The sequence below is a fragment of the Coregonus lavaretus genome, assembly GCF_964263955.1.
Source record: "Coregonus lavaretus genome assembly, chromosome: 1".
NCBI classification, from domain to species: Eukaryota; Metazoa; Chordata; class Actinopteri; order Salmoniformes; family Salmonidae; genus Coregonus; species Coregonus lavaretus.
The window spans coordinates 84,631,564-84,645,716 of record NC_139988.1 but is presented as its reverse complement, the minus strand read 5'-3'; the positions used below and the strand labels follow the sequence as shown (position 1 = coordinate 84,645,716).

Below are 14,153 nucleotides of genomic sequence, written 5' to 3'. Positions count from 1 at the left end.
TGGCTATAGGGACAGATGGCCTCCTCATGGCTCTAGAGACAGATGACCTCCTCATGGCTCTAGAGACAGATGACCTCCTCATGTCTCTAGGGACAGATGACCTCCTCGTCTCTAGAGACAGATGACCTCCTAATGTCTCTAGGGACAGATGGCCTCCTCATGGCTCTAGAGACAGATGACCTCCTCATGGCTCTAGGGACAGATTGCCTCCTCATGGCTCTAGAGACAGATGACCTCCTCATGGCTATAGGGACAGATGGCCTCCTCATGGCTCTAGAGACAGATGGCCTCCTCATGGCTCTAGAGACAGATGGCCTCCTCATGGCTCTAGAGACAGATGGCCTCCTCGTGGCTCTAGGGACAGATGACCTCCTCATGGCTCTAGAGACAGATGGCCTCCTCATGGCTATAGGGACAGATGGCCTCCTCATGGCTCTAGGGACAGATGACCTCCTCATGGCTCTAGAGACATATGGCCTCCTCATGGCTATAGGGACAGATTACCTCCTCATGGCTATAGGGACAGATGGCCTCCTCATGGCTCTAGAGACAGATGACCTCCTCATGGCTCTAGAGACAGATGACCTCCTCATGTCTCTAGGGACAGATGACCTCCTCGTCTCTAGAGACAGATGACCTCCTAATGTCTCTAGGGACAGATGGCCTCCTCATGGCTCTAGAGACAGATGACCTCCTCATGGCTATAGGGACAGATTGCCTCCTCATGGCTCTAGAGACAGATTACCTCCTCATGGCTATAGGGACAGATTGCCTCCTCATAGCTCTAGAGACAGATGACCTCCTCATGGCTATAGGGACAGATGACCTCCTCATGTCTCTAGAGACAGATGACCTCCTCATGGCTATAGGGACAGATGACCTCCTCATGTCTCTAGAGACAGATGACCTCCTCATGTCTCTAGGGACAGATGGCCTCCTCATGGCTCTAGAGACAGATTACCTCCTCATGGCTATAGGGACAGATTGCCTCCTCATGGCTCTAGAGACAGATGACCTCCTCATGACTATAGGGACAGATGACCTCCTCATGTCTCTAGAGACAGATGACCTCCTCATGGCTATAGGGACAGATTGCATCCTCATGGCTCTAGAGACAGATGACCTCCTCATGTCTCTAGAGACAGATGACCTCCTTATGGCTATAGGGACAGATGGCCTCCTCATGGCTCTAGAGACAGATGACCTCCTCATGTCTCTAGGGACAGATGACCTCCTCATGGCTATAGAGACAGATGACCTCCTCATGGCTATAGGGACAGATGACCTCCTCATGTCTCTAGAGACAGATTACCTCCTCATGGCTATAGGGACAGATTGCCTCCTCATGGCTCTAGAGACAGATGACCTCCTCATGTCTCTAGAGACAGATGACCTCCTTATGGCTATAGGGACAGATGGCCTCCTCATGGCTCTAGAGACAGATGACCTCCTCATGTCTCTAGGGACAGATGGCCTCCTCATGGCTCTAGAGACAGATGACCTCCTCATGGCTATAGGGACAGATTGCCTCCTCATGGCTCTAGAGACAGATGACCTCCTCATGGCTATAGGGACAGATGACCTCCTCATGTCTCTAGAGACAGATGACCTCCTCATGGCTATAGGGACAGATTGCCTCCTCATGGCTCTAGAGACAGATGACCTCCTCATGTCTCTAGAGACAGATGACCTCCTTATGGCTATAGGGACAGATGGCCTCCTCATGGCTCTAGAGACAGATTACCTCCTCATGGCTCTAGAGACAGATGACCTCCTCATGGCTCTAGAGACAGATGACCTCCTCATGTCTCTAGAGACAGATGATCTCCTTATGGCTATAGGGACAGATGGCCTCCTCATGGCTCTAGAGACAGATGACCTCCTCATGTCTCTAGAGACAGATGACCTCCTCATGTCTCTAGAGACAGATGATCTCCTCATGGCTATAGGGACAGATGGCCTCCTCATGGCTCTAGAGACAGATGACCTCCTCATGTCTCTAGAGACAGATGACCTCCTCATGTCTCTAGAGACAGATGACCTCCTCATGGCTATAGGGACAGATGGCCTCCTCATGTCTCTAGAGACAGATGACCTCCTCATGTCTCTAGGGACAGATGACCTCCTCATGGCTATAGAGACAGATGGCCTCCTCAAGTCTCTAGGGACAGATGGCCTCCTCATGGCTATAGAGACAGATGGCCTCCTCATGTCTCTAGGGACAGATGACCTCCTCATGGCTATAGAGACAGATGACCTCCTCATGTCTCTAGGAACCAGACGAGTCCGACTACTCTGTGACCATGATGCGTTATCTGGGCTGGACGTTTGAGAGTGAGCCCCCTCATCCAGACAGTAATTACCCACGTCAATGACAAACATGAGATTTAATTGCACGCCATTTAACATACGAGCTGTTCAATACCTAAATATCTGCTTTGAGTTGATGAAAACAATCATTAACATTATCCCAAAAAACATGCAGTTTGTTGCTTGACATACTTCAGCAGCAAAAACAGGACAGCGGAATGTTTACAAACTCTGTTATGAGAACAATATGTTCTGGTACAAGGATCAGTTTTCAAGAACAGCATGTATCGTTAGCCTGCTTACTAACCAGCTACAAGGTATTTAACGCCACAATCTTAAATGTCTTCTAAGGTCAGTGAAATACAAACCCAATGTGTCTTCTCTTATTAAATTGAAGCTGAAGACAAGACCACTATAACTGAACCACTATTATCAGTTGTATTCCTCATATTCCTCATATTCCTAAAAATCAGGAAAGCATTCTAACCTCCAGAGCTCAATAATTGTAGCGGGACTGGGGTACGATTCATATGTAACTAAAGCCATTGGGTTGGATGAAGTTTCTCTTTAACGAAAGCCGGTGCAGCAAAGATAATTATATTGAAGAAGAGGTTAGAGGAACAGCCAGACAGATCAAACAAGACACACTAATTAATGCGATGCATCGACTAGAACCTCATCCAGCAGAATATATTGACAACAATCAAGAAAAACACATTAAACATGGGGCTGAGGGGTATTGTTGTAATGAGGTGTGTTTGAGTGGTGTTAGTTACATGTATATATACTGTATATATATATATATAGAGTGTATATGTATGCATGGGTGTATAAGGAAACGGGTGTAGGGGATGTGTGATGCTAATGAGGTGTGTGCATGTGAGTGTGTGCATGTGAGTGTGTGCATGTATACTGTATGTCTGTGTGAATCATGCACTAAAGAAAAAGAGTGATACCCTGTACATAGACAATATACAATTTTGCACATCGTATGTAGGGAACTGTATGTGAAGAGTGAGATACTTACTTGGCTTTGGCCCCTGCATCCTCATAGCCTTTGTTTGAGACATCATCCAGGCCCCCGATCAAGTGCTTAAATGAACTGAAAGAGAACACAGAGTAACATTAATCAATGACTACCTAAAACACCTAGGTTAAATAAATGTATGGTTGCTACCCAATGATCTCTCCTAAAACACCTGGTTACATGAACTTATGGTTGCTGCCCAATGATCTTTCCTAAAACAGCTAGGTTACATGAATTTATGGTTGTATCCCAATGATCTCTCCTAAAACACCTAGGTTACAATAACTTATGGTTGTATCCCAATGATCTCTCCTAAAACACAAATTACGGTTAAATGAAAACAGCCCATGCATACGCCAATCCAATGCTTTTACATTTGTGGGGAGTAGTGAACGAGTGCACACTTCAGGAGGAAGGAGAGATTATTGGGACGTAGCCATGCTGTTATTGTTACAAATGTTCACTGAGTTCAGCATTATTAATGCATGAGACACAGGAGGGTATCAAATCACCACTAGCATCTGTCACAAAAATCTATCTACGAAAACAGCCTTGAACAGAGTGAGACAATTTGATGAATTTGAGACAATGTTTAAATAACAGCAAACATCATTCCCTGTTAGCTTTGTGCTGGTTGAGCCACAGCACTGTAATTCAGCCAACCAAAAGTGTGGTATCTCCCATTTTGGTTCCAAATGAATCACACTAAGTAGGTTTGCTGTAACATGTTAAAAACGGGTTAAAAGATGGCTACTGTAACTGAGACAATACTGTCTTTGAATAGTACTTTCCCTCCCAATCAACTTAAGTGTTAATGTAATATCCATCTCAGAGTACTCACTCTATAGAATAGATTGTTATTATTATGAAACTATACATAGTCTATTTATGCTATAGAGGATTAATGTTGATGAAATCATTTTGATTAACCCTCTCATAATAATGAGATGCGTGGGAGGAGAGCAGTCATGATTGTCTTAGTTTGACGGAGTAAATGCTTTAGAACAATCAAAAGATCGGACTGTCCAAAAGCAATATAGTAGATTGAATTGAAATTTTATATCTGGTCTTTTGGAAGTCAACAATATAATGTCTGCTGGCCCACACTTTGAAAATTCAAAAGGCAATCCTAAGTTTTCTGTCACACACAAAATATGATGGACGTTAGCTGTTCTGAAGAGTAAATATAGTTATCAATGATACTGTCAAGGTAAACAAGGATGACTGGTTGTCTGCAATCTAATTTATTTACCTGACAAGGTATGCTCAATCTTTTTGTTATCTTTTTTTATGCAATCTTTTTGTTTCTTTGAGTTAGTATATAAACCCTACACTCTGATAACACTGTTATCGCTTACTTACACTTTATCATGGAGTTGGCAACTATCAAAATATCATAATATAATACATTTAAAGAAGATAACTAAATACATGACTGACAGCTAAACCCTGAAATCCTAGCCGAGGCCTTCTCTTATCTCAGAGTAGTAGACAAATATCTGGATATTTAAAAAAAATCTAATTATGATTAATCGTTATCAAAATGCTTCATCTTTCCCTTTTAGCTTGAGCAGGTTCTTATCATTAAGGGTCCTTCTGTGCTGTTTTTAGCCATCTGTTTCAGAAGTGCCTGAAACCATCCGAGGGGTGAAGAGGGGTCTGATTACCACACAGAATTTCAGTGAGAGGGGGCAGGTTGGAGGAGCGGACATTTTAATGTGACACATCTGAGCTCTGTCTGTGGAGTAATGCGTCTGGGGCTTTTTCTCCCAGCAGGCAACAGTGCTGAAAAGCATCTGTCTGGGCCATCGGGTGCTGAGAAGCGGTGAGGCAGCCTCGTGTTCCAAAACAGAATACTCACTCTCCCATGGGCCCCCCATTTCCCCTCCACTGCCCTCCCTTTCTGCCATCCAACCCATTACCCTCCCTTCCAGCTCTTACCAGTAATTCAACATTATATTGATGGTGAAATATCGACTCAGTGCTGGTAAATGTTTCACCAGAGCATGACTTGGCATCCTTTGACTCTCCTCCTGCGTGAGCAGCATGACTAATAGTAATTCATGTGAACCCATGGTTCTGAGGCCATGGCTATAATCACCACAGATATAGATAGATATAGACTGTTATTTCTAAGGTTTATGAGTCTGCTCTCACAAGGGTTAGATTCAAGTGTCAGACCGGTAAAACTTTTGACAAGGATCTTTTAATAAATCGTTTTGAGAAATAGTAATCACACAATCAACATTACTTAATGTAAGTGTGAGAGAATAACTGATCTCAGATGAGGTTAGGCTAGAACTGGTACAACTCCCTGACAGTTATGAACTCATTATTTGAAATGTATGTCTAGACTGTAGGAGTTTATTATCATTTCATGACTTGGCCGCTGCAAAAAGATTCCGATATCATCCAGGAATAATGACCCATGATAGGCAATAAAAGGGTATTTGAAGTGTGAACTGCTTTGCACTAAATATAGACCTACAAGTTGACCCATTTAAAGTTTTATTCTTAGTGTGCCTCTCCTATAAAAGCCCATATAAGCTGTCCACTCCCACTCGATAAGGCTGACTTGCCATATAAATGTGATTGATATTAGTGATGCACAAGATTTAAGAAGTTTATAGCCTAGAGCAGAGTTGCCCAAACTCGGCTCAACTCAGCTTCTCATTACTATATCTTCCTGACCACACTGTTCGTCTCCCTGTCCGAGCGTATGTTTGGTACCAAGTCTGCACCAAAATGGCACCCTATTCCCTATATAGTGCACTACCCTATGGACCCTAGTCAAAAGTAGTGCACTATATAGGGATTTGTTTTGGGGGGGATTAGGATCCCCATTAGCCGACGCCAATGGCGATAGCAAGTCTTACTGGGGTCCGACACATAACGAAGAAGACTTTACAGACAAAATACTTTACAATTGACATACATTTAAAAACATTAACATGTAGTGTGTGTGTGTGTGTGGGCATCTATCAGTTACACATACTGTACATGTTAGAACACACACACTACAAGTTGGTCACATAGGGGAGAGGCGTTGTGCTGTGAGGTGTTGCTTTATTTCAGGTTTTATTTCAGGTTTGCTGTTCACTTCCGCTATATAAGATGGAAGGGAGTTCCATGCACTCATGGCTCTGTATAATACTGTACGTTTCCTTGAATTTGTTCTGGACTTGGGGACAGTGAAAAGACCCCTGGTGGCATGTCTGGTGGGGTAAGTGTGTGTGTCAACGCTGTGTTTAAGTTGACTATGCAAACAATTAGGAATTTCCAACACATGAATGTTTCTTATAAAAACAAGAAGCGATGCGGTCAGTCTTTCCTCAACTCTTAGCCAAGAGAGACTGGCATGCATAGTATTAATATTAGCCCTCTGATTACAATGAAGGGCAAGACGTGCAGCTCTGTTCTGGGCCAGCTGCAGCTTAACTAGGTATTTCCTTGCAGCACTCGACCACACGACTGGACAATAATCAAGATAAGATCAAACTAGAGCCTGCAGGACTTGCTTTGTGGAGTGTGTTGTCAAAAAAGCAGCACATCTCTTTATCATGGACAGACCTCTCCCCATCTTTACAACCATTGAATCAATATGTTTTGACCATGACAGTTTACAATCTAAGGTAACACCAAGTAATTTAGTCTCCTCAACTTGCTCAACAGCTACACCATTCATTACCAGATTCAGCTGAGGTCTGGAACTTAGGGAATGAGTTTTAGAGATGTTCAGGTTGAAAAGCCATAACACATGTTTTTTCAACAACAGGTTATGGTCAATAATATCAAAGGCAGCACTGAAATCTAACAGTATAGCTCCCACAATCTTCTTACTATACATTTCTTTCAACCAATCATCAGTCATTTGTTTCAGTGCAGTACATGTTGAGTGCCCTTCTCTATAAGCATGCTGAAAGTCTGTTGTTAATTTGTTTACAGAAAAATATATATTTGGTCAAACACAATTTATTCCATCACTTTGCTAAGAGCTGGCAGCATAGGCTGATAGGTCGGCTGTTAGAACCAGTAAAGGCAGCTTTACCATTCTTGGGTAGTGGAATGACTTTGGCTTCCATCCAGGCCTTAGGACAAACACTTTCCTCTAGGCCAGGGGTGTCAAACTCATTTTAGCTCAGGGGCCACATGGAGGAAAATCTATTCCCAAGTGGGCCGGACCGGAAAAATCATGGTATATATAACTTAAAAACAACAACTTCAGATTGTTTTCTTTGTTTTAATACGATCAACATACAACATAAAGCTGGAGCCTGAGGACAGTGTGTCCAAAATAGTACAAGCACAACATCACTATTAATCATAAAACACGTCAAGTTTATTTGAAAATTCTAAAGAAAAAGAACACACAAACACACAATGCCTCAGTGATTAACAGAACTGTTTCACAGATCACATAACTATATCAGGGTGTCATTTCTCAGGCAGAAATGTAGATAAAAATAATGAAATCCTGTTCCCCAAACAAGTGCAAGAACCACAGAGTCAAGAATAGGTTAAATATACAAATAAAATAAAATCAATTAAAAACAATAGCACATCAACATAAAAACATATAAACATAAATCTGAAAGCGTTGCTCAAACTCCCGTAACAGTCCCGTTATTTTATCTTTGAACCGCTTCATGTCTGCCACATGTTGGGTCGCGCACATATTTTTCAGACAGGGGAAGTGAGCTGCATCACCACCGGCAAGTTGCGTCTCCCACAATGACAGCTTCAACTTGAAAGAACGTATGCTGTCATAATACTGCGTGACAACTTTGTTGCGCCCTTGCAGCTGTTTGTTCAAGTTATTCAGGTGCTCTGTAACATCCACCATAAATGCAAGGTCCTGCATCCATTCTGCGGAATGAAATTCTAACACTGGGTTGCCCTTTTCTTCCATGAACTGTTCAATTTCTTCTCGTAAATCAAAGAAACGCCTCAGCACAGCACCTCGGCTTAACCATCTTACCTCAGTGTGGTATGGCAGGCCATAGATGTGGTCTTTCTCTCTGAGAAGGCTGTCAAACTGACGGTGATTCAGGCTTCTGGATCGGATGAAATTAACAGTTTGGATGACCACCTTCATGACGTTTTCCATCTTTAATGACTTGCAACACAAAGCCTCCTGGTGCAAAATACAGTGAAAAGTCAAAAAATCACGTCCTCCATTTGCAGATTGCACTTTCTCTCTGAACTTTGTCACAACGCCTGCTTTTTTCCCGATCATTGAGGGCGCATCATCTGTAGCCAGGCTGACAGCGCGGGACCAGTCCACTCCGACCCTGTCCAGCGCGCCGACGAGTGCGGTAAAAATATCAGCTGCTGTCGTTGTATCTGTCATCGGCACCAACTCCACGAACTCCTCGGTGACGGTCAATGTGTCATCAACTCCGCGGATGAAAATGGCCAGTTGTGCAACATCTGTAATGTCCGTGCTTTCATCAATTGCAACCGAAAACGCAATAAATGACTTTACTTTTTGCTTCAACTGGCTGTCCAAATCCACTGAAAGATCGGAAATCCTGTCTGCAACTGTGTTTCTTGTCAGGTTGATATTTTCAAAAGCCTGCCGCTTTTCAGGGCACACAATCTCCGCTGCCTTCATCATGCATGTTTTTACAAATTCACCCTCACTAAATGGTTTTGAAGCCACTGCGATTTCATTAGCAATGAGGTAGCTAGCTTTCACTGCAGCGTCACTGATGTCTCGGCTGTGAGTAAACACAGACTGCTGTTTCTTCAGACCCGCCAACAGTTCATTCACCTTCTCTCATCTCCGCTGTCCTTGAAAGTTGTCATATTTGTCGGCATGAAGACTCACATAGTGGCGACGAAGGTTATATTCTTTCAGCACTGCAACATGCTCTGAACACACCAAACATACAGCTTTCCCATTCAATTCAGTGAATAAATAGGATGACCATTTTTCTTGGAACACTTTGCACTCTGCGTCCACTTTTCTCTTTTTTGACAGAGACATATTGGGGCAATGAGGGTGCCAAAGCACATAATGTTAAAAGTAGAAGCCGTAATAAATATCGCGGGCAAAACAAAGTAGCTCATTGGCTGCACGTGCTTGACCTACTTGCTCTGCCCCGGTATAAACAGTTTGCTTGTTTAACACAATAGCTATTGCGCCATCCAGTGGACGCAATTGGAACAGCAGTTTATTTTATTGAAAAATTGCAGCGCATTTTTATACTTTACAAAATTATTATTATTAAATGGGTTTTTTTTTTATCATCTCGCGGGCCGGATTAAACCCGTTTGCGGGCCTGATCCGGCCCACGGGCCGGACGTTTGACACCCCTGCTCTAGGCTCAGATTAAATATATGACATATAGGAGTGGCTATAGAGTCAGCTACCATCCTCAGTAGCTTTCCATCTAAGTTGTCAATGCCAGGATATTTGTCATTATTGATCGATAACAATACCTTTCCACCTCTCCCACACTCATTTTACAAAAATCAAACTTACAATGCTTTCTTTCATTTAAAAACAACATTGTTTTATGCAATACGATGGCTCACTGTTTGTTGTTGGCATTTCCTGCCTAAGTTTGCCCACTTTGCCAATGAAGGAATCATTAAAATAATTGGCAACATCAAAAGGTTTTGTGATGAATAAGCCATCTGATTCGATGAAAGATGGAGTTGAATTTGTCTTTCTACCCATAATTTCATATGAAGTACTCCAAAGTTGATTTTCATAACTCTTTCCATCATTGATCTTGGCTTCATAATACAGTTTCTTCTTCTTTTTGGACTAGGGTGTCATTTCAGACACACTCCAGGAATCCCACCACACCACAGTGATCACATAATTATGTGCACGACAACGGCATGACGACGGAGGGAGCACAGCGTGGCAGACAAAATAAGCCCTCTCCAATGGCCTTGGCCATAAAGCTTTCAGCCAGCCAACGTGATAAAATTTATGGTGGATTTCCTGCAGAGCAAAAGGTGAATGTTCCGCTCTTTTCTCCAGTGTTTGTCTGCTGTGCTAGGATTGCCTTTTTTAGCCCTGCCTCTGGCTCTGAGCTACACAGACCCAGACAGAGACACACAGAGACCCAGACCACACACAGCGAGGGCTGCTGGGTCTGTGAGGAGGAACAGGCTCAGTCTACCATGCTGTGCACAGCACTCCATCCTCAGTCCCACTGTTTTACAAAGCTGGGTGTCATTCAAAACAGGAACCTTTTGTAGCCACCTTTTCAATGTAGTGAAGGTATTTGTTCTGATTACGAATAAATGGCATAGTAATGATCAGTGATTAATTATCTGTAATCAATGATATGGATCAATAACAATCTTGCTAAAAGATACTGATACTATAGTCACGTTACTGTTCACTGTTAATCATTATGATGGGGTAATGCTCTGCAGTACATTGTTTTTTCATGGCAGTAAAGGGTTAATCAACAAACCGCACATATTTAAAAGTAAACCTTCAGGCGACACAGGCTACTACTCTACAGGCTACTACCCTACAGGCTACTACTCTACAGGCTACTACTCTACAGGCTACTACCCTACAGGCTACTACTCTGCAGGCTACTACCCTACAGGCTACTACTCTACAGGCTACTACTCTACAGGCTACTACTCTGCAGGCTACTACTCTACAGGCTACTACTCTACAGGCTACTACCCTACAGGCTACTACTTTACAGGCTACTACTCTACAGGCTACTACTCTACAGGCTACTACCCTACAGGCTACTACTCTACAGGCTACTACCCTACAGGCTACTACTCCACAGGCTACTACTTTACAGGCTACTACTCTACAGGCTACTACCCTACAGGCTACTACTCTACAGGCTACTACTCTGCAGGCTACTACCCTACAGGCTACTACTCTACAGGCTACTACTCTACAGGCTACTACCCTACAGGCTACTACTCTACAGGCTACTACTCTACAGGCTACTACTCTGCAGGCTACTACCCTACAGGCTACTACTCTACAGGCTACTACTCTACATGCTACTACTCTGCAGGCTACTACCCTACAGGCTACTACTCTGCAGGCTACTATTCTACAGGCTACTACCCTACAGGCTACTATTCTACAGGCTACTACCCTACAGGCTACTACTCTACAGGCTACTACTCTACAGGCTACTACTCTGCAGGCTACTACTCTACAGACTACTACTCTACAGGCTACTACTCTGCAGGCTACTACTCTACAGGCTACTACTCTACAGGCTAATACCCTACAGGCTACTACTCTACAGGCTACTACTCTGCAGGCTACTACTCAACAGGCTACTACTCTACAGGTTACTACTCTGCAGGCTACTACCCTACAGGCTACTATTCTACAGGCTACTACCCTACAGGCTACTACTCTGCAGGCTACTACTTTGCAGGCTACTACCCTACAGGCTACTACTCTACAGGCTACTACTCTATTTAGATATTGAATACTGCATTGTTGGGAAGGGATGCAAAGCTATCGATAATTTACCAAAGTTACCAGAATCTTCAGTAATTAACAGAAAATCTATGCCAATCTATCATAACTTTAGTAATTTATACTTTAATAACTTTTTTTTAAAATATATTCATATTGTCCATGAGTTTCTAGAGAAAATAGCCTAATTAATGAAAAAAGCATCTAATCAACAATTGCATTATCTTCAATTAACTCTGCAAGTATTCCAACTATTGACTTTTCTTCACAACTGCCACCAGTTTGATGCCAAAACATTGACAACAAATACATATTGACATAGTAAAATAAATCAAAGTGTGTAAAAAAATGTATTAAGGATATTTCATACTGAAACCCTCATATTAAACACCAATGGTATTCAGTAAGTTGATGGTTTATATTTAGGATAATGTTTTACCGCTTTGATTTTGATTTTGATTTTATTTAATAATCTTATTTAATTATTTAAAATATTTGACATGTGATAAGGCCACACAAATGGCCAGAGATAATTACAGACACCTGTGATAGTCTGAAGTGCCCAAAAGGGTGATAGATTACATAAAATCCTTGAAAGATACCAAAAATTCTGGTAGTTTACTGGTAAACTTAGAAAGTTTCCAGTAACAAACCTCCCTTTGCAACCCTACTGTTGGGAAGGGCATGCAAGTTAAGCATTTCACTGTACTTGTGTGTGTAACAAATACAACTTGAAACTACTTACTCTCTGTCAATGACCAGGCAGGTGACAGCTTCAGCAGCGATCACATTAGCCGTCCTGATGTCCTCTCTGTGGGGACACAAAGTGTCAACACATCAGTCAAACGTATCCCCACATTCCTCACTCTTGGACGTAAGTCACTGTCCATTCAAAAAGTAATACCTCATGTTAAATTCTAATTAGATTTAGCCTCAAGTGAATACAATTTTTAAAAAATGTGAATACAGAATTGCAAACATACCATTCAAAACATCCAATAAATTGTATATAGTCATGATCGTCCTCTCTACAGTTATCTATGCCATCATCAGAATCCCCTTCACTGTAACCTGAATAAGTCTATAATTACCTGCGATCCACCTGTGAACCCCCCCCCCCCCACACACACACACACACACACACACACACACACACACACTCCAATCTGGCACCAGCTCAACTGATGTCTGTCTATTAGTCTGAGGGAGTGTCTTTTCCAAACTGATGCGTGTGAAAGGTCACATCCAGCAGCTGTGCAGCATGATAATTACAGTGAGGTGAAAGAGTTAATAACACACTGTCCATCAACACAGAGGGGATGGTCCTATAGAGCTATAGCACATTGCTGGAAGAGGCTATCTACTGTTGGTTTTCCTGAGCCTAGAGTACCAGTAAATGGCTATCCCTAATGAGCATCAACTGACAGTAAATGGCTATCCTTAATAAGCATCAACTGCCAGTAAATGGCTATCCCTCATGAGCATCAACTGCCAGTAAATGGCTATCCCTAATGAGCATCAACTGCCAGAGATCAGTAAGAGACAAATATAACCACGAGACCACTTCCCAAGACTATACGCTAAGTTCCTATTGGTGGATGCATGTAACTTATATCACACCAATGAATGGGGGATGTCCAGATGATTTCATAACGAACTAAAAATAGCAGAATGGTGGCCGAACGAACAGCATACAGCATATCTGTACGTGTGACAGGCATCTCTGTAATTGACATTAATTCAATATGGTTACTTATACCATGGCATTGTTGAATACTTGTTTCTGATTGGTTTGAAGGGCATTCTAGATCGTGCATTATTTCCCTATTACGCACGGTAGAATTCAATGGCTATAGATCATTTTTACATGTTTTGTTTGACAGAACTATCTGGTGACAGAGGGAGAGAGGGAGCCGGAGAGGGGGAAAAATTAGAGGGGAATATCTATCCAGCCCAGTGTAACATATGAGCCCTCTAATAGACAGACCAGGGAGAACAGCTGTGAATTCCCACCCTGCTCATGGACAAGGCAACAATTCTCTGGATTTCACAAGAACATCCTGGGAATCTACAGGCTGAGGTGGCCATTTTACACAGAACACAGCATCCATCACAGTTGTTGCTAGCCGACCACCCACCTAGTCTTACACATTCATTTCAATGCTTCGGTAAACAACTGATATGTGTAAGCAGATACCTCCCAACGAGGGAGCAGGATGCCATTCTTCAAGCCAATTAGCACGTATTATGGCAGGGAGATGGAAACATCTACGGTACACTACAGACTCCAGTAGAGTTGCTATATCACCAGATACCTCCCAGTGAAATGAGAGGAGAGCTTTCTAGAGATAGGATGTCATTCTTCAAACCAATTAGCATGTA

General features: G+C 42.6%; 1 protein-coding gene across 3 annotated transcripts in view; it reads right to left on the bottom strand.

Annotated features, from left to right (window-relative positions):
- Positions 1-14,153, bottom strand: part of LOC311132396 (cGMP-dependent protein kinase 1-like) — a gene marked incomplete at its 5' end in the record, with an annotated part of 223,927 nt that overhangs the window by 15,449 nt on the left and 194,325 nt on the right. For all 3 annotated transcript variants that reach the window (XM_084165671.1, XM_084165669.1, XM_084165670.1), the window contains 2 exons: positions 3,338-3,412; positions 12,517-12,582. In XM_084165671.1, coding sequence (XP_084021797.1) covers positions 3,338-3,412; positions 12,517-12,582 — 141 coding nt within the window. The remainder of the gene's footprint in view (positions 1-3,337; positions 3,413-12,516; positions 12,583-14,153) is intronic.